Source organism: Heloderma suspectum, chromosome W, assembly GCF_057233095.1.
Source record: "Heloderma suspectum isolate Gila_16-S chromosome W, 16-S_ref, whole genome shotgun sequence".
NCBI lineage: Eukaryota > Metazoa > Chordata > Lepidosauria > Squamata > Helodermatidae > Heloderma > Heloderma suspectum.
In genome coordinates this window covers 59344125-59372067 of record NC_139475.1, presented here as the reverse complement: position 1 = coordinate 59372067, position 27943 = coordinate 59344125, and the positions used below count along the sequence as shown (strand labels likewise).

Here is a 27943-nt window from a genome sequence, read left to right as displayed (position 1 = left end):
GGACAAAGAAGGCAGGGACCTAACAGAAGCAGATGAGATTAAGAAGAGGTGGAAAGAATACATAGAAGAACTATACAGGAAAGTTCTTAATGTCCCTGACAGCCATGATAGTGCGGTCATTGAACTTGAGCCGGACATCCTCGAGAGTGAAGTCAAGTGGGCCTTAGGAAGCATTACTAACAACAAAGCTAGCGGAGATGACAGTCTTCCAGCTGAGCTATTTAAAATCCTAAAATATGATGCTGTTAAAGTGCTGTACTCAATATACCAACAAATTTGGAACACCAACAGTGGCCACAAGACTGGAAAAGGTCAGTTTACATTCCAATTCCAAAGAAGGGCAATGCCAAAGAGTGTTCAAACTACCATACAATTGCACTTATTTCACATGCCAGCAAGGTGATGCTCAAAATCCTACAAGCTAGGCTTCAGCAGTATGCGAACCAAGAACTACCAGAAGTACAAGCTGGGTTTCGAAGAGGCAGAGGAACTAGAGATCAAATCACCAACATTCGCTGCATCATGGAGAAAGCAAGAGAATTCCAGAAAAACGTCTATTTCTGCTTCATTGACTGCGCTAAAGCCTTTGATTGTGTGGATCACAACAAACTGTGGCAAACTCTTAAAGAGATGGGAGTACCAGACCACCTTACCTGTCTCCTGAGAAACCTGTACAAAGGTCAAGAAGCAACAGTAAGAACCGGACATGGAACAACCGATTGGTTCAAAATTGGGAAAGGAGTATGACAAGGCTGCATATTGTCGCCCTGCTTATTTAACTTATATGCAGAGTACATCATGAGAAACGCCGGGTTGGATGAATCACAGGTCGGAATTAAGATTGCTGGGAGAACTATCAACAACCTCAGATACGCAGACGATACCACCCTAATGGCATCATTAAAAAAACTAAGATCATGGCATCTGGCCCCATCACTTCTAGCATGCAGAAGGGGAAGAAATGGAAGCAGTGACAGATTTTATTTTCTTGGGCTCCAAGATCACCGCAGACGGTGACTGTAGCCATGAAATTAAGATGCTTGCTCCTGGGGAGGAAAGCTATGGCAAACCTAGACAGCATAGTAAGAAGCAGAGACATCATCTTGCCGACAAAGGTCCGTATAATCAAAGCTATGGTTTTCCCAGTGGTAACGTATGGCTGTGAGAGCTGGACTATAAGGAAGGCTGAGCGCCGAAGAATTGATGCTTTCGAACTGTCGTGCTGGAGAAGACTCTTACAAGCCCCCTGGACTGCAAGGAGGTCAAATCAGTCCATCCTAAAGGAAATCAACCCTGACTGCTCACTGGAAGGACAGAGACTGAAGCTGAAGCTCAAATATTTTGGCCACCTAATGCAAAGAGAAAACTCCCTGGAAAAGACCCTGATGCCAGGAAAGATTGAAGGCAAAAGGAGAAGGGGGCGGTAGAGGATGAGATGGCTGGATAGCATCACCGATGCAATGAATATGAACTTGAGCACACTCTGGGAGAGAGCGGAGGACAGGAAGGCCTGGTGTGCTATGGTCCATGGGGTCATGAAGAGTCGGACATGACTTAACAACTGAACAACAACAACAATGTCTTGAATTCCCTCCCAAAGCCCCAGAGATCTCCCACTCACATTAATGACTTCACCCACTCTCCCTTGCTGCCCCATATGCCTTGAACTCCCTCCATCACACTTGCAGGATGCCAACTCTCTCTTTTCCTTCCAATCCTTCATCAGTCACTCATTTTTCTCAGTGGTTTTGGCTTAGGTCCTTATCTGTAACTGAAATAGGCCTGAGTGCAACCTAACCAAACACATTATCTTTCCGCAATTATTCTTCACTTCCACCTTCCTCCCCTCTCTCTAACTCCCTGTGTTGAATCATAGATTGCACGCTCCTCAGGGCAGGGAGCTTGCCTTTGTTCTTGCAGTTACTCTTTAAAATGCCACAGACATTCAAAAAATTTATAAGCCTCTATTTACTCTACATCATAACGGTGTGCCCCCCACAGGCCCATGCAAAATTCACAGGAAATACATGTACATTTATGACAGAAATGGATTCAGAGAGTTAGCAAGGCATGTTTAGGTTGTATTATAACTTTTTAAGAATTTCCAAGCAGCACAGCACTTTAGTTATCATGCAACGACTCCTTGAAGGCAATTTGAACCATACATGCAGACTTGACCCATGGCTTGTCAGCACCACTGTCATGCGCAGGCACATTTCTGAACGTCTCAGAGGCATGCTTCTAAATACTTCCCCTGCACAAGCATGCAAATGTGTCAAGGGCATGCTAGCAGAGGTAGCTTAAACACTATGCGCCCCAGGAAAAAATGCCCAAGGCAACTCCTCGAAGAATAAATTCCTAAGCCTGGGGTCTCCACTGTGGTGCTTGCAGGTGCCCATGGACACTTCACTTTGCTCCCACCAAGCTCCCTGCCCCAATGATCCAAATCAACAAGGATACAAGCAAAAGGATCATGCAGAGCAGACAAAGCAGGCAAAAAGGGCAGGCATACAGGCCGCAGGTGGGAGTCCATGTGGGGTAGATAGCTGGAGACACTGATACAGCCTGGAGACCTAACAGACAGCCCCACCTCCTGAGAGGTAAGCTAAGGCTCCTGAAGCACAGCCAGGCTGAACAATTTAGAATGGATTGCTCTATACTCTGCAGTCAGCAGCTGGTCAGGACAGAGATGACCACAGGGAACAGGCCAAAGGCCAACAGCACCGAGAGTAGCTCCAGTCTGATGGAATGGCGCAAACTTACATTTCACAGTGATCTGTGCAACAGCCTCGATCACACCCAGGCTTGACATGGCCACACACGTGTAGTTGGCCGAATCCTTCACATCCGTCAGCTCCAGAACATTCCGCCCAATGGGCATGTCGTCCTCCGGTGTCAGGTCTTCAGCCCCCTGCATCCATTTGACGTATGGCATGGGTGAGCCAACAGCCACGCAAGTTACGTTCACGTTACCACCGGGCATGATCTCGTGGCTGGAGGGCGGGATGGAAAACCGGGGAGCCACACGGCGAACTGTGGACAAAATGCACAGAGGTAACAAAAACAAAAGCAAAACAGAAGAGAGAGAGAAAGAAAGAAAAAAAGAAAAGAGAAAAAATAAAGATAAGGGGAGAAAAGGAAAGAAGAGCAGAAGAGAATTTAAATACAGATGGGGCTTTAATTATTTGTTGTTCCTTCATTTAAAAAAGGCTGAAGTTAAAAAATTATCAGAATACCAAAAATCAGTCAATAACGGAAAAAAAAACAGAACTTCAAAATAATTTACTTTCACAAACAATATATAGAATATAGACATAAAAGCACTATTTCATAGCAACAGGGTTCCATTGATCAATTTTAGACCCATCACAGCACAAATAAATACATAAAAATTTATTAGCAATTTCTCATCTTTAAAAACGACAAAGAGATGACATGGCACTTCAGAACTGCCCCCCCCCCCCGTGTGTGTGGAGAGGGCATTCTCCCCCTCCCCTGCCCTAACTCTTAGATAAGCCCGGCACATTTTCAGACAGAGATGAAGGGGCGGTTGTTTCCCCCCACCCCCCGCAGTCACTTCCTTGAATCTGAAAACAGGATTTTTGAGGGGTGGGGGAGGTCCTTAGTAAGCAACTTAGCCTCCTCCAGAGACCAAAAAAGTAATTTAAGAAAAATATGACGGGACAGGGAGGGAGGGTTGGAGAAAGGGAAAAGAAGACTAATTGCTAGCCATAACATTGGGAATTCATACTCATCTAGTTTCAGTAGGAAGCACCAAGGATAACGAGGCTGATGAGTTTTCTTCCGGTCCAGACAGCACTTATTTGGGGAGTGGAGGTGCAATAACACTATTTCAAGTCTGAATATGAAGCCCATACACAAGGCTCTACTAACTCCCAGGTGAGATTTATTGCACCAGGCCATTTGGTAAAAGGGCCTGTCCTGCCCATTCAGTGCAGAAGCGGGATTAAATGCACACCTGTCCGGGTTCAAAACCCTGGCCCTTTCTAGTAATGTGTACAGCCAGAAGCTCCAAAGGGATGGAAGGTTTCCTCCCCAACATGTAGACAGGTAAAAAAGATGGGGGACTGGGGGGGGGTTGTTCCCTGGAGGTGGCCAAAATTTAGCCTGAAAATTGAAAGGAATGCCCAAGTAGTGTGGGAGGAGCACCCCTGTTGTTCCCCTTTTCCCCACCCCTCCACGAAGTGAGCAAGAAGCAGGAGTGACAAGAGGGGAGTGGGTGGGAGAAGAAGGGGAAAAAAGATGAGAAACTCTAATCAAATTTTTGTGGGTTTTGAGTATATAAACCCTAATGAAGCCTCTTTGAAAGATCTGACATGATTCCATCAATAGATGCAGCTCTCAGAATCACAAACATCATGCAAAAAAGGAGGAAACCAAGAGAAAAGAGAGGAGGGGGGAAAGGGGGAAAGGAGAAGAGGAGAGATACAGGGGGAAAGGAGATGTAAAGCACTGGAATTTGTTGTATTGGGCCACTAGAAAATGCCCACACGGAAAAGGAAAGAGGAAGAGAGAGCAAGAGTGGGTGACCAGCCAGATGGGAGATTAATAAATTTAATAATAAATACATACATACATACATACATACATACATAAATAAATAAATAAAAGAGGAAGGGGAGAGAGAGAGACAGAGAAGGATTAGGGGTAAGGGGAAACCACTTGTAAAATGCTGCTTACTTTTTTTTTCTAGCTGATGTGAACTAATGTGTTAGTTTAACATTGGCACATCACAGCCCTGGCAGAATAATATAATAATCATAATAAAAAATAGAATTAATAATAATCAAAAGGAGAAGAAAAACAAGGCCATGAAAACGGCTAACACGGAGAGAAAAACAAAACAAAACTAATGAGGATGGATGTTCTGTACATCTCCTGAGCAAAGAAAATGGGATGACATTTCCAGACCTTACATGAGGGGAGAACTGAAGGCATGGAGAGAGTGCTGTTCCCTCTGGATCATTCTTTAAAAGAATGAAACAATAGTGACATACTAGTTCTGATGAACCTCAGCTCCCCCTGGAAGGAGACAAAGGAGAAGGGGGCTGTTGTAAACATTTGACCAGGAGCAAGCCCCAAATCATGCAAAGGGATGCTCAGCACAAGGGATGTTTGCTCTTCGTGGTTACTAACTGGCTCACTTCCTTCTTGGAATTTGGGTTTCCAGAGCATTGGAAGGCAAGCCTCGTTCCAATTTTGCAACGTTTCTTAATATCCTCATGCCCCAGAGAAAAAGGCGTTTGGACTAGGGATGGCGGAGAAATCCGCCACACACCCCAATGAGGCCAGATTCTAAAGAATCCGGCCCCCCGGAGCCCGTGGCGGAACGGACTACCCCCCCCACGACATTTTCCCGGGACGGACCCTACCTGTTGCTGGCTGGTCTGGGTCCGTCCACTGCTGTCCATTGCCCCGGTCTGCGGACGCAAATGGTGTCCGGCATAGCGAACGCCATTTGCGTCGCTACTCTTTTCATGATAGGCTATGTAAATCTTTACGTAGCCTATCACGGCTAAAGCAGGGACGCAAATGGCATCTGCTACGCCAGACGCCATTTGCAGCCACAGACTGGCAGCAGACAGAAGTCCGGCTGCAGATGGGCCCGGCCGGCAGCTCTGCGGACTTGCTGCAGAGCGGAGCTGGCCAGGGAGGATTCCGGGGGGAGGGATGGATCGCCTTCACCCCCACAGCGGATGCCCCAACCGGACAGGTGAGTGTGTTTAGTACACCCCTAGTTTAGACCTTTTGGCTCCATAGCTTTGTAGGGAAGGTCAGCAGCCCACACTTCAGCTGAGGGAGCTTGGTACAAACCAAGAGCTTCCCTCCTAGCTCCTAACTTCTCCAGACGTTCTCTGTTCCTAGAGTCTTCATGGAACTGCACTTACTTCCCAGGGCTCGCCTGTCTGGGAGTTCATACAACGGTTGAAATTCGATCAGAAGCTGGTTGAAGCTTGTGCTATGGGGATACTATGGTGCTTCCAAAAGAACAAGAGGAACAACTGTAGAGCAGCTCACTAAGCTACAGAAGTCCTGGGCCACAGTTCAGTGACAGAACACCTGCTATGGATAGAAAATGTCCAAGGTTCAATCCCAGCATCTCCAGGAAGGACTGGGAAAAACCCCTTGTCTGAAACTTTAGAGATGCTGCCAATCAGTGTTGACAATACTGAGCTAGATGGAAAGATAGTGTGACTCTGAATTAGGCAGCTTCCTGTGTTTCTGGGCCATCTAAAGGTTTCTGACTCATTCCAGTTCTGCAACTTGGGCAATCTAAATGATCCACCTGGTGAGACTAAGAAATGTGAGCAAAGGAAGTGTGTGTGTGTATATATGTATTGGGGTGTGTGTGTGTGTGTGTGTGTTGGCAGCGCAGGGGTGTGTGTTAACTCAGCACCTTCTGGAAATATCTCTCTATTGAGCCTATCACCTACTCCAATGGTAAACCATCCAAGTTCAATTGCAGGAGGTGTTTCAAAAATGCTTTTGAAAAAGTAGATCCATGAGAAAACAGCGCCAGCTATGTTTGAAACGATATGGAGAGACCTTGGAGAACAAAACAGGGCAGGGTGAGTGGGGTACAGCTGAAGGCATGCAGACAGGTCAGGTGATTGAGAAATGGGACAGAAAGAATTAGCTTTTCAAAAATGCAGGGTTGGGGGAGTTGGATATGTGTATGTGTAAGGTTGGGAGTAAAGAAAAAAGCAGGGGAAGAGGGAAGTGGAAGAGGGCTTGGAAGGAGGAGAGATGTTCAACTGGCGTTAAAATGGCAAACACATGGCAGAAAGGAATGCAAACAGCAAAGTTGTTGAAACAGAACAAGACAGCAAATTTGAGTCTAGCGCTGGGGGGGGCAGGAAGGGGAGAAAGGAAGGAAAGAAAGAACAGATCAAAATTAAATAAGATTGCTAAACAATTGTTGGAACTGGACCATTGCTGTGAATCGAAGTCTGAAGGGAACTCTAATTTCTATTCTTGGGTTAGCAAGGGTGGGTGGGAAGGAGGGTTAACTCATAACACAGAACTGTGGCCATGGAGGAAGAGAATAGGTAGCTATTTACACTCGGTGTACAGCAATCCATGGCTCCTCCCTCCCTGAATGATCCTATGACTGACTGGGAGGAAGTTCAGGAGAGCACATTTGGGGGAGAGACACTAACCAGGGACAAGTGAGTTTTTGGGAAATGTTTGGTGGCATCAAAAGATTAAAAAACCCGAATGAATCCCATTTCAATGCTCTGTCTTGAGGTGGAGATCCCATGGATAAGATTTATCTCCAACAGATGCCTATCCAGTCATAACATGGGAAGTTTTCTCATGCAAGGCCATTTTAGAACTTTCATAGATGGCTTATTCAAGGTGGCTTGAACACTTCAGGCCCAGTTCAGATGTCAAAACTAAACCAAAGTTTAGCACTATGTGAACGAGCCTCATAAATGCAAGGAAAAAATGGGAAACATCTGCTTCCTGGTTTTAAACTAAATCATGGTTTATTATTGTTATGTCTGAAAAAGGACAAACTGTGCTTTGTTTAAACTCTGGTTTATTGAAACAAGCCAGGATCAAACTGTGGTTCATGATCCTTGCTTGTCTCAACAAACCAGAGTTTAAACTAACCAGAGTTCCCAGTTCACATGTAACAAGAAACTCCAGTTAGTTTAAAGCATGAAGTGGGCACTTTTAATCTCCTCCTTGAGGCCATGATGGAGGAGGAGAGGTTTAGTGTTAGGTCTGAACTGGGCCTATGAAAGCCTTTCCTGTAACATTGAAAGTTTATCTACCTCTCCACAGCTTAAATCTGTTGCTTCCTGTTCTACCATTTGGGGAGGGGGGATAGGATAAAGGCTCCCCAATGTCTATTTGAGATTATTTTAAACATTTGAAGAATGCCAGCACATTTAATGTACTTTCTCTTTAGCTATATACATCCATTCCCTTCTGAATTTCCTGGCACACTTTGTCTCCTAAATAAGGAGCAGTCAAATGGCATAGCAATAAACCCTGACCTCTAGGAGGGGATGGGGAGTTTGACGAAAACATCTGGAATGTGTTTTTGTTGAGGGTTGATGAATAATCCCTTAGCTAGAATCTCACTAGAGGTTGGTACCACCTATCAGTATGGATTCATATCATTGCATTCATGGTAAGCCTGCTTGCTTTCAATCCAGGTTCAAAATGGCATGTGCCACAAGTAATTTTTGTGAACCACCCAGAGAGCTTTGGCTATTGGGCGGGAGAGAGAGAGAGAGAGAGAGAGAGAGAGAGATGCTATGATTGTGCAATGCTAGTTCATGCCCCATATGGAGGTAGCATGGAAAACTTTGTGTGATGAACCTGTTCGTTGAACTGGTTGAATTCGAGCACATTTTGAGTCCTGGATTGAAAAACAAGAGGACTCACTATGAGAACCAAAGGGCTGTGTTTTAAAGTGATTTCTGAGGGGAGAATAAATGTGAGTAGACTCTACTTGTACCCTATGAGTGCCTGCTCCTCTCCGGAAATTTAGACATTCTAAACCAACCTTGTTGACACGATATTTATTGAGTTTCCTCTTTCAGGGCAGAAGTAGCTGCTACAAGGAACATACATCCCTCTCTCTTATTATCCCTTTTCCTGGTATCATTCAACATAACACTGTGCTTGATGTGACATCAGTATGCAACCAATTTCCTGCTCCTGCTGCCAGCAGCCAAGTAAACGTACAGCACAGTGAGACTAGGGCCTGGTTTGGACACAGAGCTAAACCAACATTTAGCGCAGGGGTGGGGAACCTATGGTCTGAGGGCTGCATTTAGCCCTCAGCCTAATTTCAAAAACCCTCTGCAAGAGATCACTTCAGACCTCTGGAAAGAGTGATCTACCCTTCTCCAGAAGCCTGCTGGGTAGGAAAGGGGAGAGAGAGGGGGGGGGGGTCTGGCAGCAAGAGAGAGAAAGAGGGGGGATTGGAGTGTGGCAGCAAGAGAGAGAGGGAGAAAAGGGGATGGCAGCAAGTGTCAGGGTTGGATCTGAGCCCATAGAGTCCCAAAGCAGCTCTGATTCTGAGGAGGAGATAGAGTCCGTTGGAGAAGAACCCCCTCAGGTTTCAGAGGTGCAGCTGGAGGGGGAGCCCCCCCCGCTCACATTCCTGGGAGCGGTACTGACCCTGGCATGGAAAGGGAGGGACAACTTGAGCTTTTAGACGAGAGGCGCAGGCAGAAGCGAGAGATTGTGGGAGCTGAGCTGAGGCGCTCAGCCCGTTTGGCTCGACGTCAGCAGCTATGCCCCGAGGCCCCATGGGAAAGGGGGAGAATTTCCCCTCCTACTCCTTAAGTTCAGAGAGTTGCCATGCTTTTCTCCAAATGGAGACCAACTGACGTCCTAACCCTTAGAAGTCCCTGATAGGCTGTTCCTTTGTCTTTCCTCTGAGTCTCAGGCAATTTGCATCTGTAAGCCTCAGTAGCGTGAATGGAAATAAAGCTTTGGAAAGCAGCCCTTTTGTCTGACTGTTGATTCTGGCTATTGGAAGGCTCAGAAGACTACAGGGGCATTCCTGACAGCAAGAGAGAGAGAGTGAAAAGGGGGTGGCAGCAAGAGAGAGAGAGAGAGTGAAAAGGGGGTGGCAGCAAGAGAGAGAGAGTGAAAAGGGGGCGGTCCTGACCATCACTGGCTTATGCCCTCTCCAGCACCACCATGCAGTCTATGACAGATAACCCTTATGTGACTCAGATTACTTGTGTCAGGGGTGGAAAAAAGGTTCCCACTCCTGATTTAGCATTACATGCATAAGCCTGCTTCCTCTCCCCTCTTCTGTTCTGGCCCAGCCATGAGATCAAAAGCACCCCTTCCATTTTCAACTAACCACAGTTTGTCATTTTTTCTGAACCAGGAACTGTGGCTAGTTTTAACTATGGGTTACCCAGACAACCCAGGATCAGAAACCATGTTTTGATGCTTCACTTGTGGGGACAAACCAGTTTAATCTGGGGTGGACAACACATGGCTCACAGGCCACATGTGGCTCCTGACGGCCCCCAAACTAGATTTCTTTTAAAAAATGGAAACAATGGTATCTGTAATGCCCAAAGTGTCAAATTTAGCTTGTTTGCAAGCTAGATTTGACTCTTTTAATGCGCCATAGCTGAAAAAATGAACTGCAGCTAGTTGAAAACAGGTGCTTTGAATCTCCTCCTAGTGGCTGCACTGGAAGTGGAGGGGGAGGGGTGAACAAACCTGAGGCTAGTTCATGCAGTGCAAAACTATGGCTGCATTATGTCCAACAAGGGCTCTGTCAAGCAGTCTGTTGTATTACACCCACCTTCCCCAACAGTAGAGGCTGGTGGCTCTGATGTCAGTGGGGCTGTGAATCTGCTCTGGACTTTAGTCAGAACCCCAAGGAGCTATCCAAGGTGCTGAACCCAATCCCCAACCTGGGGTTCACAGCCCCATTAACATCAGAGCCACCAGCCTCCACTATTCCCCACCCTGGTGACCTCCAGATTTTTTGGATCTCAAATTCCATCAGCTGCAGCCAGCATGGCCAATGGTAAGGAGTGCTGGGAATTGTAGCACCAAACATCTGGAGGGCACTGGGTTGGGCAAGGCTGCATTGGACATTAGCAGGAATTGGGGAGAATGAGGGACGGGGTGGAAGTAGTTGTATTTCCCTTATAACATCTAAATTCATTCAGCAGAGGTTGGTGTCTCTGATTTCAGTTTGGCTGTAAATCCATTCTGGGTTTCAGTCAGAACCAGCCAGAACTCTAAAGGAGCTACCCAAGGTGCGGAACCCTTTCCCCTTTCTGATTGAAACCCAAATGGATTTACAGCCCCACTGAAATTGGAGACACCAGCCTCCGTTGAGTTCATTTTTAGTTCACTTGGCAGATGGACTGTAGCTTAGTGGTAGAGCCCCCGCTTTGCAGGCAGAAGGTCCCTGGTTCAATTGGTGCCCGCTCAAAGGATCAGAAAAATGGGTGATGGGAAAGTCAGTCTCTGTCTGGAGAGCCACCACCATTTTGTTTTGTTTATTAACCTGCATTTGATAAGAGCCAAAAGGGTCCATGTGGGTCACAGAGAAGGATTGGGAAGGGCACATGCATTTTACAGACCTGGTTGTAGAAGAATGGAGAATCCAGGTTTGGTGGGCAGTTGCGACACAACATTCTGCCCCTTGGATCATAACTCCAGAATGTAGCTGGGAAAAAAATTCTGAGGGCTGATCAATGCAATTCCTCCCCCTGCTGATTTTGCTTTATAATAATGATCATTTCCCAGATTAGCCCATGAAAAAGGACAAATTTGCAGGGTGTAGGTGAGGTGTGTGTGTGGGGGGGTGAGAATGCAGAGGGAGGGGGATGTGAATGAGGTCATTTCAAACCTCTTGGATGCAAACTTGGTCACTTCAAACCCCGATTCACATGGAAAAACAAGTCAAAATTAGAAAGGAGGTTATAGGGCAAGGCTGTGGGGTGAGGAAAAAAGAATTAAACTTGAAATAAAAGCAACATGATAAAGAGAACTTAATTTCTCTTTAATTTCTCTAATAAAAGAAAGGAAGGGGAGAAATGATTTTTTCAAAAACAAACAAACACCACACAACTTAAATCAATAAATAAAGTGAAGTGATTGGTTGAAAGCACCAAACAAAACCAAATGGTGTTAAACATTTTGACACCCGGCAAGCCGCTGCTCCAAATGAGGTGAGAAGGCGGACATTATTACTGGCATTTTGGCAAGACAGGAGTCCATTCTGTCTTACTCCAAAATGAAGAAGGGATGGGGAGGGAAGGGGGCCCAAAATAATGTGCAGCCTTAATATATTTGTAGCGAAGCTTAGATTACACCTGTCCTTCCTGCCCCAAACGGGTTGCTTATGTACCTCTCTCCCCATCTTTTTGGTTCTACCATAAGTTATGACTGGGTGGATTTAAGTTTATTTTTTTCTCTCCTCCACGTCTGTCCCTCCAGTGGACAACCTTCTCCTCTTCCGTCACTTCTTTCCTTCCTCAATTTAGCAAATTCTGAAAGACTTCCTTCATTGTTGGTTTCCAATTTTAACAAATCGAGACAATTCCACCCCTCCCTCTGCTTTTCAGTTCAAGCAATATATTGGTTTTAAAAGGCTGGCTAAGCTGGCTATTTTCTTTTTCTTTTGGTGTATGCATTCCATTTTTACATTTATTTGGTGCAATGGGACAAACGGAATCGTTTAAAAGCCCAATTGGATCATGAGCGGTGCTTGCACTGACCTGGTAATATTAGACACAGGGTGCTGTTGGTGCTGTGAGAAGCTGGTTTTTAAATTAACATGACAAGGTGTAATCTAACCTCCCCCCAGAAAACAAAGAGAACAGCAATGCAAAAAGAGGCATATAAGACATAAACAGGCAGAGGTTTTCAAAATCACACGGAGCACAGTGTTCCTGCCCAGTGCCCTTTTCATAATTTTGTCATACCCAGTCGGACTTCCCTGAAACTCTTGAGAAATCCTCTCTCCCCCTCCCCTCCCCTCCCCTCCTCTCCTCTCTCTGCCTGGGGTGGGGGAAGAAGGTTGTGGTGAGTGCAGCCTTAAAAACAAAGCAAAACAAGATTCTAAAGTTTAATTTTAAAAGAAGACAATGAAGAAGCTGGCTGAGAGAAGTGTGGATGTGACTGCTGCATTTCAGGAAAATGCCAAAAAAAAACCTCAGAAAGAAGCTGCACAAGAAAACGGGCGAGGGATTCTGAAAACCACCACCTTGGAGAGAGGGTTTGGGAGTGTACCCTGTGTGATAAGATAGTTGCCACTCTTTGTCTTAAATCTACTGTTCTGTTCAGATATCATGGATGTAGCAGATCCACCGAAGTTTTACTGGCCTGGCCAATTCACAGAACAGGAGGATGTTAATCCAGAAAGGTGTGGTGGTGGGGAGTTTGTGAAGTTTGTGTGTTGTACAGTGAGAACAAAGCACAAGACTAGCTAACAATAGCAAGACTTTAATAATTGTCCAACAAATAAACAGTAGTTGACCTTAAGTCTGTAGAAGACATCTAGGCCTGGTTCTGCTTGCCAGGAAGAGAGTTGTTGTCTGCTTTGCTGCTTGTGCTGACCTGAAGCCCTGCCCCAGTAGTCATGTGCTAAGCCTCTAACAACTGTAGGATGGGAAAATCATTTAAAGGGGCAGTACACACTCAAAAACACAACACCGTCCTTTTGACATTTGCTTGTTTCCTTCAAGATAACTTTAGTCAAACAAATGAATTTTAAGGAGAGGAGAATTCTGGACTTGCCAACAGGAGCTTTGTTCTTACACTGATTTCTTAAAAGCTGCTTCCCCTCTAAAAAGAAAGGAAAAGCACAATGCATGCACTCAGAAGGTAACATTTTTTAAACACAAAAAAGAAAAAGAAAAACTTTGGCCCCTGGAATTGTACTTGGGGTAAGACAAAGAGGTACTCTCTGATTTATGTACTTTCCCCACTCCCCAGGAAGAAGTTAATGACTGAAAACAGAAGTCAACAGCCTCTTTAAAGCCACTCATGAAACATGTACCACAAGCTGTAGTAAAAATGTAACCTAAGAGCCACTGCATGTGCCTTAAGCAGCACGTAGTATTGTGAGAGCTGCGCATGCCTGGAATGACTGAGCAGTAACCCTAAGTAAGATAAGGTAGTCAGGCAAACTGCTGACAACCAATCAAAGTGACACGCTGGCTGAGGAATGCAAGCTAAGTGATAAAACTGTAGCGCGGAGGTCGCCCAGGGTCGACTCTGCTTTGAGCGTGAGCTCCTTTGTCGAACTGTTTGCAAACAATAAAATCGAGCTGGACCCGGCCTGAAGTTGACTCTCCTCTTTGGGGCAAATTGGACTAGCCTCCAGGGGGCGAAACTAGCGTTTTGTGCAACAATCTGGCGAGCAGTCAGTAGTCCCCTTGGATCACCCCGGGGTCGAACAACAAGACCAGCAAAGGTGCCCGTGGGGCGCGCTGGACTGCCTTTGAGGTCTGCCACGGCACCAGAGAAAGGGGGTCGGGACACCCGGGAGGTTAAAGGCGTGGACCCAATTGATTGAGTCAGCCAGGCTGAATGGGTCCGAAGGGATGGCGCCAGGGTGCTGGGCGGAGTAAGTATTTGATTTCCCTTGTGCCTTTCTGTTTGACTTGCCTTCGGAGCATCTGAGGTTTGTCAGGCTCCGTGTATGGTTTTGAATAGAGGTAGGCACAATGGGGTTGGGTAGCTCCTGTTAATAAAACTCCGCAACCCCACTGGGATGCACGCTCAGGAACTTTAGGAAGTTCAAAAGAGATTTTAGAATTAAGATGGCCAAGGGTAAATTGACCTTCTTTTGCCAACTGGACTGGCCAGCATTTGGAATTAGTTGGTCAGACATAGGATCCTTCGATGTAAATCTTGTAAATGCTGTATATAAAAATGTGGTGAATAATGAGCAATGGGATCAATTCCCCTATATTGATTGTTGGTTGAATTGGTGCGGAAAGAATCCCCCTTAGTTACAGAAGTGTAAATGTGTAAATGTGTTACTGGCAAAGGACCACAGGGGCAAGAGACCCCGAGTGGTGTCTGAATCAAGTAGTGAGATAGATTTGCCTCAGGGAAAGTGAGGTTATCGGCATTTGGATAAGTGCCGACCAAAATCCACTGAAGGCGAGAAAAGGTTGAATATAAAGTTCAATATTGTAAAGTCATGATGGTACGCTCCGAGGTGAAGCCCAAAGCCCCTGTTCTCCCCGATTCAAGCCCCACGGAAGGAGCTTGAAGATTGGGAGACCCTGCCCAAGGTGCCCTGAGCTCCCCCTCATCTTATTCGGTCTGTTAGGGTGGGAGGAGAGGTTGTTGGGGGGGGGGGAGGGGGCCCTCCAGAGACAGTTTGTCTGCCACCGTATCCAAGTTTGTTAGAAGAAGCAAAAGCAGTTGAAAAAGTTGCAACTTCTGAAGAAAGAGATTTGTCTGAAGTCTTAAAGACTGTGGCAAAATCAAGAAACAAAGACAGAGCACGTTCTTAAAGTATCAGGGTCTGTGTGAGCTTATCTCTGTCAGCCTGCTCAGAGCAGAGCCAAGGGGGAGCTACCTAACCCCCCTCGCCGCTGCTGGTTTAGCCTTAGCAAGGAATGAGGCTGGAAGGTGTCTGTGAGGACCTGACAAGAGTGAGATTTGCAAAAAAACAAGAAAAGCATCACAGCTGGAAAGCTGAGCAGCACTGCTCTGTTCTTATCTGTGGAGGAATCTAGAAGAGGTGTACAGTTACACCATCCCCATTTGAACTGATGAAGAGACAGAGAGCTTTTGTTAAAAACATCCCGTCTTTATGGCCCAAAGCCTTCATTGTTTAGATCTATCATTGTTGAGACTTTTGAGAGGCACCCTGCACATGGACTGGAACTTTGGACAGTTAAAGACTTGCCATAAAAAGTACTGTGAGGCTTGTCTTAGCCTTAAATTCCCGTTGTTATAGATTGTGTGTTTGTTTGTCATCAGCTCAGTGTACAGTTTGATTTGTGATTTCAACACTCAGATAAAAAGCTGCATTTGACTGAAAGAACTGGGCATATTTAGCCTTGAGAAGAGAAGACTGAGGGGAGATCTGATAGCGCTCTTCAAGGACTTGAAAGGTTGTCACAGAGAGGAAGGCCAGGATCTCTTCTCGATCATCCCAGAGTGCAGGACACAGAATAATGGGCTCAAGTGACAGGAAGCCGGATTCTGGCTGAACATCAGGAGAAACGTCCTAACTGTTAGAGCAATATGACAATGGAACCCATTACCTAGGGAGGCGGTGGGCTCTCCCACACTGGAGGCGTTCAAGACGAGGCTGGACAGCCATCTGCCAGGGATGCTCTGATTTGGATTCCTGCACTGAGCAGGGGGTTGGACTCGATGGCCTTGTAAGCCCCTTCCAACCCTACTATTCTATGATTCTATGATTTCCAAGGCTTTGATTTCATTTACCCTAATGAAGCATGTTGTTGTTGTGTTGTTTATTCAGTCAGTCGCTTCCGACTTTTCGTGACTTCATGGACCAGCCTACATCAGAGCCTCCTGTTGGCCGTCGCCACCCCCAGCTCCCCCAAGGTCGAGTCCGTCACCTCCAGAATATCATCCATCCATCTTGCCCTTGGTCGGCCCCTCTTCCTTTTGCCTTCCACTGTCCCTAGCATCAGCATCTTCTCCAGGGTATCCTGTCTTCTCATGATGTGGCCAAAGTACTTCAATTTTGCCTTTAATATCCTTCCCTCCAGTGAGCAGTCTGGCTTTATTTCCTGGAGTATGGACTGGTTTGATCTTCTTGCAGTCCAAGGCACTCTCAGAATTTTCCTCCAGCACCACAGTTCAAATGCATCTATCTTCCTTCGCTCAGCCTTCCTTATGGTCCAGCTGTCGCAGCCATAGGTTACTACGGGGAAGACCATTGCTTTAACTATGTGGACCATTGTTGTCAGTGTGATGTCTCTGCTCTTCACTATTTTATCAAGATTTGTCATTGCTGTCCTCCCAGGAAGTAAACGTCTTCTGATTTCCTGGCTGCAGTCAGCGTCTGCAGTAATCTTTGCGCCTAGAAAGACAAAGTCTGTCACTGCCTCCACGTTTTCTCCCTCTATTTGCCAGTTATCAATCAAGCTGGTTGCCATAATCTCGGTGTGTTTTTTTTTTGAGGTTTAACTGCAACCCAGCTTTTGCACTTTCTTCTTTCACCTTCGTCATGAGGTTCCTCAGCCCCTCCTCGCTTTCAGCCATCAAAGTGGTATCATCTGCATATCGGAGATTGTTAATCTCCAGCAATTTTAACTCCAGCCTTGGCTTCATCAAGCCCAGCACGTCGCATGATGTGTTCTGCGTACAGGTTGAATAGGTAGGGTGAAAGTATACAACCCTGCCGTACTCCTTTCCCAATCTTAAACCAGTCCGTTGTTCCGTGGTCTGTTCTTACTGTTGCTACTTGGTCGTTCTACAGATTCCTCAGGAGGCAGAAAAGATGACTTGGTATCCCCGTACCACCAAGAACATGCCACAATTTGTGATGATCCACACAGTCGAAGGCTTTAGAATAGTCAATAAAACAGAAATAGATGTTTTTCTGAAACTCCCTGGCTTTCTCCATTATCCAGCGGATATTGGCAATTTGGTCTCTAGTTCCTCTGCCTTTTCTAAACCCCGCTTGTGCATCTGGCAATTCTCGTTCCATGAATTGCTGGAGTCTACCTTGCAAGATCTTGAGCATTACCTTACTGGCATGTGAAATAAGTGCCACTGTTCGATAGTTTGAACATTCTTTGGTGCTTCCCTTTTTTGGTATGGGGATATAAGTTGATTTTTTCCAATCTGTTGGCCATTCTTGTATTTTCCAAATTTGCTGGCATATGGCATGCATCACCTTGACAGCATCATCTTGCAAGATTTTAAACAGTTCAGCTGGGAAACCGTCGTCTCCTGCTGCCTGCGGCAGCTCCACGGAGCAGCCGGCCAGGCCCGCCCCGCCCCGGCCAGGCCAGAGCCGTCTGCAGCCGGATTTCCGGCCGTGGAGGGCTCTGGGTAAAAACAACAACAACAACCGCGTATGCAAATGGCGGCAGCTACGGCCGCCGCCATTTGCGTTCCTTCTTTTTGGCCGTCTTAATCTACGTAAATATTTACGTAGACTATGACGGCGAAAATCAAGGGTAGCGCAAATAGTGTAGCGGGCGCTATTTGCGTCCCTTTTTCATTCACCGTTTTAGCCTACGTAAATCTTTACGTAGGCTAAAACGGCGAATCAAAAGGGGACGCAAATAGCGCCCGCTACGCTATTTGCGTTCCCCTTGATTTTCGCCGTCATAGTCTACGTAAATATTTACGTAGATTAAGGCGGCCAAAAAGAAGGAACGCAAATGGTGGCAGCTGTAGCCGCCGCCATTTGCGTACGGGTTTTTTTTTTAAACCCACCCCTAACCATGATAGGCTACGTAAAGATTTACGTATCCTATCACGTCTTTTTTTTCTTTTTTTTTAAACCTAGCCATGATAGGCTACGTAAAGATTTACGTAGCCTATCACGTTTTTTTTTTTTCTTTCCCACAAGCCTGGAAATGGCGGCGGCGGCAGCCGGTCGGAAGACCGCCCGCCGCCGGAGCCGTCACCGGAGCCGCCGCCGCCCGGAAGATCTGCCCCAGGTAAGTCTCGTCCTGGGGGGGATCCATGGGGGGGCGGGGGGGTGGCAGGCTGTTCTGCCACAGATTTCAGGGGGCCGAATGCACTGGCATTCGGCCTCACCGAGATCCGTGGCGGAATTCTCTGACATCCCTACTTGTTATTAGCAAAGCCTCTTAAGGCCCATTCAACCTCACTCTGCAGGATGTCTGGCTCTAGCTCACTGACCACACTGTCAAATCTATCCCCGATATTATTATCCTTCCTATACAGATCTTCCGTATATTCTTGCCACCTTTTCTTGATCTCTTCTGCTTCTGTTAGGTCCTTGCCATCTTTGTTTTTGATCATACCCATTTTTGCCCGGAATTTACCTCCGATATTTCTAATTTTCTGGAAAATTTTCTAATTTTCTCTTGTCCTTCCTATTCTATTATCTTCTTCTGCTTCCGCGCATTGCTTGTTTAAAAATAATTCCTTATCTCTTCTGGCTAACCTCTGAATTTTGCATTTAATTGGGCATATCTCCCCCTATCACTGTTGCCTTTTGCTTTCCTTCTTTCTCGGGCTACATCCAGTGTCTCAGCAGACAGCCATCTTGGCTTCTTGGTTTTCTTTTTCTTTGGGACGTTTTTTGTTGCCGCCTCCTGAACAATGTCGCAAACTTCTGTCCATAGTTCTTCCAGGACCCTATCTACTAAATCTAACCCCTTAAATCTATTCTTCACCTCCACTGAATATTCATTAGGAATATTAGTGAGCTCATATCTAACTGATCTGTGGGTCTTCCCTATTCTCTTTCGTCTGATTCTAAATTGTGCATTTCATTATTGCACAATGAAGCATACAGATGCAAATTGCTAGAGATTCACAGACTACAAAGGAAACAGCCTTCAAGAAGTTTAAAGAGAAACTGCAACATGAGTTTCCGTTGAAAAGAAAAAGGGGCAGCAAATTCTCTTAACTTAAGAGGTGAGAGGGAAAGATCCCCCCCTACTCTCCCATGATACCTTTAAGCCCAGCTCTGTTTCTGAAGCCTGAGAAAGTTCCTGCCCCACGTGTCCCAGCTCTTTCTCAAAATCTGAACTGTTCTGATGTTCCATTTGCTCAGAGGCAAACCTGACACTCTGCCAAAACTCATGCAGTGTGGAGTTGCCAATGCAAAAATGGTGGCTTGGAACTCTTTGCATGTAGGAGAATGCCCTTCCCTTGATCTTGATGGGCCCTGACCATGCAGTCAGAGGAGCGGTATAATTGTTAGATCTGCTCCACCATGCCCTATGATGCAAAACAAATGTTTTCCAGTCATGGTGTAGATTTTAATGATATGAAAAAGGTATAAAAGAAGGCAGAAGAAAGTAGCAGACAAAAAGGCTTAAAAAAGAAAGAGAGCTTATCCCAAATGTGTGTCGTTGAGATTAGTAAGAAGATCTAAGCAAGTGAGTCTCTGCCGAAGCAATGGCAAACAGCCTAACTTGCACAGAAGACAAAGAGTTAAAACTGGCGCATGGCACAGAGAATTTGAAACATGATCTGCAGAACAGGCAAGCCAAAAGATAAGTGTGCCTGTTACAAGAGGGAGGCTATAGTAGCCATAAAAAAAGGCAAAGCCCCGTATGAAGCTTTAACAAAAATATTACCCACCAGAAGTGGACAATTAAAAAAAAAAAAAAGGCTTTTCTTAAATTGAAGCAAGCCTTAATATCACCGCCTGCTTTAGCCTTATGAGACCCCAGATCATGAAATTTTTAGAGCTATGGTGCATGTGAGAGCACATGAAAAGAGTGCCATTCCTGAAAAAAGGAAAAGGCAATGCTGGCAGCCACCCTGGGCGGAAATATAAACCACGGCTTGACAGCATAGAAGTGACCGGGGCGGGGGGAGGAAAGGGCCGACCGGGGTTTGATAAATGTGCATATTGTCAAGAGAAGAGACACTGGAAGAAAGATTGTCCAGAGTTGAAAGAGAAGAGAAAAGAGACTCACCCTGAAGGCTGCCAAATGCGGGCAGAGTCCTCCAGGGGGGAGTCTAGCTGAAGGGGACCAGGATCTAAGGTCACCACCCTACGAACAAACGCTCAGGAGAATCCAAAGATAAAAGTAAGGGTTGGTGGCAGGGACTGTCAGGCCCTAGTAGATACTGGAGCCACATTTTCTATGATCCCTGTGAAGCCCCCCCTGGCAAGAGAAAGTGGAAAGCATGTAACTGTAAAAAGAATTAAAGAGGAAAACAAACACTAAATTGCCCTTGTGTAAGCCCCTCCTCACGAAAATTGGAAATAACATACTGGAACATGCCTTTGTAATTTCATCTGCATGGCGGTGTTACAAAAATTGTGTTCTTTTCCCTGGTAGACCTTCCAATTAGTTTACCAAGAATGAGAGGAGGCAGAGATCTGGTCCAACACGATTTTATTCTGCAGAATAAGGCAACCCTTGGGGCTAACGCTCCATCAAAGGTTACAATCAAGTGATGTGATTCAAAAGTTTATATAGGCAAGACCTTTGGGGCTGTCTTACGCTTGCGCTGTACTAATCTCTTTGTCTAGCTGAGAGGGAAACAGAAGACAGGCAGCACCTTTGACATATCTAGGCATGCGCAGAGAGGTAGCCTTGTACTCTAGTAAACACATTCTTGGCATTCCTGAGTCTCTGATAAGACGCTGTGTCTTTGTTTAGCATGGCAGTCTCACACTGAGGTAAAACAGACATAGCCTAGCTTATAAAATCATGGGATAACAGACATACTACAACTGAAATTTCTATAACAGTCCCCCCTCAAAAGGCTTTTCTTAAATCTCATACCTCTCTTTGGTCCAGCAGTGGACTACACACTTAAAGGCACAAACCAGCATCAATAGTATCATAACAAACAAGACTGCATTGATTACAAGTTGTTTTAACCATGCAAAATCAGGGAGCCAGGAAGTCAACTATAACCAAGGATCACTTGCTCCTGAATAATTCTGTCCAATCATATCTTGTAGTTTGGCAATTTCATCTTCTATGGTTTTGTTTAAATCATGGAACTTTACTCTACACCCTTGCTTCACTAGGGTGCAGAAGCCACCTTGGCGTGCTAAGAGATAATCTAAAACAAACTGATACTGGGCCACTAGCTGGCTGAGATCTTCAATTTCAGATTGCATGGCCCTTACCATTATGGCTGTGGCACTGATGGTCTCTTCTAAATGGCAAGTGAGGCCTAGGATACTTTTTCTGCAATAATTTCTGGGTATAAACCCAGGGTAAGCAATCCTGTAACTAGTTCACCCCCTACCTTGTTTGGTTCTGAATCTGACAGTTGTTATTACAGTGTCATCACAGTTTTTACTCATTTGTTTTATAAGTTGCCCTATTTTTCTAGTGGTTTGCTACTTTAACGGTGGCCTTCAGGTGGGTCAGCTTCCGGTGTGACCCCCTCTGGTGCAGGTGATGCTTTTATGTGGGTGTGATGGATCCACTTCTTTCTTCTAGCGACTTTTATAGCCGTGTGAGTGGTGAGTAGAACCTGGAATGGACCCTTTCATTTTTCAGTAAGTGGTTCATCTTTCCAGGACTGGATCAGCACCTAATTACCAGGACTGAAATTATGCACTGGAGCATCTAAAGGCAAGGATTCGTATGGTGCTAGGAACCTGTGAAGACAAGACAAAACAGACTGCAAGGCAGTAACATATTCATGGATCTTTAAAGCCCTTACTTTTAAGTTTATATTTAAGCTATCAGCCATAGGTAACATCTGAGGTGGGCGCCCATATAACATTTTAAAAGGTGTCAATTTAATACTTCCCCTGGGGGTGCACTGTATTCGAGTTAAGGCGATTGGCAAGGCCTGTGGCCATTTTAATTTAGGGGCTACACTGTGTCTCACGAGTAGATCTTCTATTGCAATTTTTCTTAGATGTGTAGCCTGGTGCAAGTCTCTCACTATAAAGCTCAGAAGAGGCCTGGATATGAACACTTTGCCTCTTGGGACTATCTACCATCCATCTTTAGTTTGCTTTGCCTTGTATTCAAGAGCTCTCTCATGCTCAGCTGGAGAGTAGATTGGAACCAAATCTGTACTCAAATATGGGATTAGGTCTCTTTCATAATGCACCTCCTCACTTCTCATTTGTGCGGCTTCTTTTGCAGCCTTATCTGCCAAAGCATTGCCTCTTATTTTTTTCGGGATTGGCACTCTTCCCATGCGCCTTTTCGAGAGTAACTACTGCACATCTTGTGTATCTACAAACACCTCAAGGTTTGGCTTTGGTAACAAGGAATCAGTGAGGTCAGGCCTGATCAGAGTCACCTGACTTAAAATTTTTAAACAGTCATGACAATTTAGATCTGGCTTAGGGAGCAAGGTGGCAGGATGAGGCCTGGGCTTGAAAGCAGGGAGATCTCATAGCGTGACTGGCGTGACCGATAAAAGCACAGTTGCTGCCACAGCCCTTAAGCAAGCAGGCCATCTCTTTGCGGTTGGATCCAGAGTCTTCGAGTAGTATCCTACAGGTCTCCAGGAAGGACCTGTCCTTTGGGTCAAAACCCCTGATGCCACTCCTTTATTTTCATGTACATAGAGCCGGTACGGTTTGTCGGGATCTGGTAAGGCCAGAGCAGGTGGTGACACCAAGGCTTGCTTCAGCTTAAGAAAAGCCTTTTCCATTTTATTTGTCCATTTTCAGTGGATGATATATTTTTTTTTTTTTGGTCAAAGCTTCATACAGGGGTTTCGTTTTCCCTCCATAATCAGGTATCCACATTGTAAAAAAAAAACCCGGTGAGCCCAAGGAAGGCTCGCAACTCTCGAGGGTCTGTAGGCCTCTGTGTCTTCTGTATGACGTCCAACCGAGCAGTGCTCAGATCTCTGGTTCCCTTTTGAATCAGGTAGCCCAAGAAGGTGACATGGGTCTGGCAAATCTGAGCCTTTTCTCTTGACACTTTATAGCCTTTCAAGTTTAATTCTTGCAAGAGGGAGATAGTAGCTTTAGCACATGAGTCCTCTGTCTTGATGGCCAGAAGAAGGTCATTTGAATATTGAAGCAAGGACACCCACGGCTGGTCCTCTTTCCCTTTTATGGCCACCATCGCCCCCCTCTTCTTCCCCTTTCGCTTTGGGCAGTTTTTTCGCCAATGTCCCTTCTCTTTATAGTAAGCGCATTCATCTCTTCCCAAATGCAACTTTCTCTGATTCCCAAAATCTTTCTTTAAAACTTTATCTGCCCAATCAGGGACTTGCCCTGTGATTGCCATTGCAATCAAAGCTGCGTTCTGTCTGCCCTTCTTATCTGCTTCCTTCTTCTCTACTTTCTCACGATTCACAAACACCTTATAAGCAATCTCTATCAACTGGGGCAGAGACATTGCTGCTGCCCCATCAGTCTTCTGCAACTTTCTCTTCGTTCTTTTTTTCTTGCCTTTTCTGCTTTACACCATTGAAATCTAACAGCATGACTGAAAAACATTTTTTTTTTTCATTGCAGGGCATGGTGGAGCAGATCTGGCAATCATACTGTTCTTCTGGCTACACAGCCAGGGCCCATTAAGATCAAGGGAAGGGCATTTTTATATATGCAAAAAGTTTTAAGCCACCATTTTTGCATCGGCAACTCCACACTTTATGAATTTTGACAGTGACAAGCTTGCCTCTGAGCATTTAGAGTGTCCAGACAGTTCAGATTTTGAGAAAGAGCTGGAACACGTGGGGCAGGAACTTTCTCAGGCTTTAGAAGCACAGCTGGGCTTAGAGATGCCACAGGAGAAGGGGAGGGGGAATTTTCCTCTCTCACTTTTTAATACAATTTATTGGCCCCCTTTTTTTCTAAACGGAAACTAACTTTCGTAGTTTCTCTTTGAACTTTTTGAAGGCTGCTTCCTTTGTAGTCTGTGAATCTCTCAAAGCCTTGGAAATACAGCTTTTTATCTGAGTGTTGAAGTTACAAATCAAACTGTGCACTGAGCTGATCACAAACAAACACACAATTTACAACAACCGGAGTTTATGGCTATGACAAGCCTCACTGTACTGTTCATGGCAAATCTCTAACAGTCTAAAGTTCTAATCCATGTGCAGAGTGCCTCTCAAAAATCCAAACAATAATGGATCCAAACAAAAAGCTTTGGGCAATAAAAATGGGATGTTAGCAAAGGCTGTCTGTCTTTTCTTTAATTTAAGAGTGGAAGGTGTAACCTTACACCTCTTTTAGATTCTTCGACAGATAAGAGCAAGGTCTGCTCAGCTTTCCAGCTGTGATGCTTCAACTTGGGCAATTCTTTTGCAAATCTTACTGTTTCTATTAGGTCCCTACAGACATCTTCTGGTGGGGCCGGGCAACCCCCCCTTAGCTCTGCTCTCAATAGACTGGCAGAGATAAGCTTACACAGACCCAGACATTGCTCTGTCTTTGTTCCTTTAATTTTGCCACAGTCTTTAAGACTTCGAACAAATCTCTTTCTTCAGAGTTTACAACTTTTTTGTTGTTGTTGTAGCTGTTCTTGCTTCCTCTAACAAACTTGAATACACTGGAAGATGTTTCAACTTAGAAGGAGCTAGACCGAGCGAGACGTGGGGATGTAACAGATGGGTTCTCCGTGGGGGGGGCTTCTCTCCCTCCTCCCCCCAGCAACCTCTCCTCCCAACCTAACAGGCCGATTAGGGCAGGGGAAACCCAGGGAGCCTTGGGCAGGATCTCTTAATCTCCAAGCTCTTTCCGTGGGGCTTGAGTCAGGGAGAACAGGGGCTTTGGGCTTCATCTCGGAGCATACCATCATGACTTTACAATATTGACCTTTATGTTTTCTTATTCAGTCAGGATTTTTCAATATCCACATTTGCCAAGCATCAATATAAGGCAGCTGATCCCCATGGTTATCAACAATCACTTTATTATATACCTTGGACCCAACATTTTTTCAGCTTCCCCCAGTTGGCCAGCCAACACTAAATGTCACCCATTCCCCATTACAAAACTTTATGAGCTCATCTTTTGTCATTAAACAACTTAAAATTCTTAAGCATGCATCCCAGTGGGTCTTGGCTATTTTCTCCTACGAAAGTTTTGATCCTATCCTGTCGGCCAATTTTTTTTATTTTTTCTTTCCCAACTGCTGCTTAAGCAAGGCTCAGTTAGACAAGAATGGGAGATTTGCACTCCCCAGACAGCCCAGACAGTGCGATCCAACTTACCTCGTAGCTCAGCCTCCAAACGACCTCCAAACAGCGTTTCGTCCTGTCCTCCAAAGACCTCCACTCGCCTCGTCTCTTCAGGAGTCCTTTGCTAGCTGGGTTGCCAGGCAACAGCTGCCTCACGGTGAACCAAACAAGGTCCAGGGCGCCCTCCGCTTGGGTTGATCCAGCGTTTGCCTAGCTCCCAGGTCACACAGGGCTGTCCTTCGCGGTCGCCAAATTTGTTACAAAAATTGTGTTCTTTTCCTTGGTAGACCTTCCAATTAGTTTACCAAGAATGAGAGGAGGCAGAGATCTGGTCCAACACGATTTTATTCTGCAGAATAAGGCAACCCTTGGGGCTAACGCTCCATCAAAGGTTACAATCAAGTGATGTGATTCAAAAGTTTATATAGGCAAGACCTTTGGGGCTGTCTTACGCTTGCGCTGTACTAATCTCTTTGTCTAGCTGAGAGGGAAACAGAAGACAGGCAGCACCTTTGACATATCTAGGCATGCGCAGAGAGGTAGCCTTGTACTCTAGTAAACACATTCTTGGCATTCCTGAGTCTCTGATAAGACGCTGTGTCTTTGTTTAGCATGGCAGTCTCACACTGAGGTAAAACAGACATAGCCTAGCTTATAAAATCATGGGATAACAGACATACTACAACTGAAATTTCTATAACAGCGGGACTTGTTAACAAAACTCACTGCAAGCTGAAATCTTCTTCCGTGATAATCAGATTATAGTACAGCTGCCAATAAAGCAGGGCTCAAATTATCAGATGGCCCTTCAGGCAATCGAGATTGTGTCATAGGCCAAAGGGACTGAGATTTTAGAGAATGTTGATCCATTTGTGTGGGCAGACAGAACCCCTGCCCGACCAAATGCATGACACCAGTTAAAATCTTCTTTAAAAAGGGAGAGAGCCTGTGCAGGCTTGAAGCTGCTCATTGAGAAGTTCAAAAAATTATGCTTAGCTAATAAAGGGATCATCCCCCTTTAACACCCTGATTTGGGGTGTGCCCGAGGCAGATAGCACCTCCTTCAGGTTGGACCAAGACCTGAGAGCAGTGGCTAACTGCCATTTGTGCCTCAAAAACTATTCAAAGATGTTTGAGCCCCCAGCTCAAATGAGAAGTCGCCCATGCGCTTACTATCCTTTTCAGAGATTTCAAATTGACTTTTCAGAGTTGCCCCAGACTCACGGCTATCGGTACCTGCTAGTAATGATAAAACCAATTGACTGCACCGCACAGACAGTAGCCAAGATCCTGTTAAAAAGTAATCCCTAGGCTCTTGTTACCTAAAGAGAGTGAATCAAATCAGGGGCCCCATTTTGTTGGACAAGTGACGCAAGTAGTGGCCCAGGCATAACAAACTAACTAGAAGCTACACCCCCCTTGGAAACCTCAATCCACAAGTCAAGTTGAGAAGATGAACCGCGCCTTAAAGGCAATGCTCACTAGAATTTGTTTAGAGATTAAGTTGAAAGGACACAGGCCTTGCTGATCACCTTGACTCGAGTACGGTGCACCCCCAAGGGAAGTATTAAATTGACACCCTGTAAACGTTATATAAGCGCCCACCTCGGATATTACCTATGGCTGGTAGCTTAAATGTGAATTTAGAAGTAAGAGTTTTAAGATTCAAGGTTATGTTACTGCCTTGCAGTCTGTTTTGTTTTCACAGGTTTGCGACACCTCACCAATCCTGGCCTTTAGACGCTCCAGTGCATAATCTCAATCCCGGGGACTGGGTGCTAATCCAGTACTAGAAAGATGAACCACCTACAGAGAAGCGGAAGGGTCCAGTTTCAGATCCTGCTTACCACTCGCACTGCTATAAAAATCGCTAAAGGGAAGAAGTGGATTCATCATACTGAATAAAGGCATCAACTGCACCAGAGAGGGTCACACCGGAAGCTGACCCACCTGAAGGCAGCCGTTGGAATAATGAACCCCTGGAGGGACTCAAGTATTTGTTCATGAGAGAGCTTTCTCCTAACGCTTACTCATGCGCATTATTCTCTCCTTCTTATGTTTAGTTGCCTCAACACTCCCCACTCAAGTAAAAAACAAAAACACATTAGTTTAAGAGGCATGTTGAGCTTATTTTTAAGCAGAATAGAGATAATTTTGCTCTCTATTACAAACATCCATCAACTGTCAGAACCTTTACTTTGTTGCCTGCCTTAATTAGAAAACCACAGGTAGCTCTACAGAAAGAGGGCACTCTCGTTTCAAGGGTTCCTGATGAACTGAACAAAACTGAGTTCCAAAAGTTCAAATTCCAGACTTAGACCAGCCTGAAGTTGACTCTCCTCTTTGGGGCAAATTGGACTAGCCTCCAGGGGGCGAAACTAGCATTTTGTGCAACAAAGCTTCTTCCATTCATTTGATGCCATCAACTGTGATCATTTTCCTTTTTGGCCTAGGCATGGCTCACCATTTCTTCTTGCATCAATCCCATTAAAGCCCTCTCATTTACATATAGGTTATTCACTTACATGAGACACTTAAAAACACTCTTCTGTAACTAGGATTGAGGTGGGAGTGGAGAAACTGTGAGAAAAAGTATTTTTAAAAACACACAGACGATAATTTACAAACCGTCAACCATCAACACTCGTCCTCTAGCTTTGATGGCCACCATTTTCTTCTGCAT

At 45.4% G+C, this 27943-nt stretch overlaps 1 protein-coding gene across 1 annotated transcript in view; it reads right to left on the bottom strand.

Annotated features, from left to right (window-relative positions):
* LOC146334064 (receptor-type tyrosine-protein phosphatase S-like) overlaps nucleotides 1-27943 on the bottom strand; it is a 256868-nt gene that overhangs the window by 170398 nt on the left and 58527 nt on the right. The window contains 1 exon segment of the mRNA XM_084824914.1: nucleotides 2764-3033. Within this exon segment, the coding sequence (XP_084681040.1) occupies nucleotides 2764-3033 (270 nt within the window).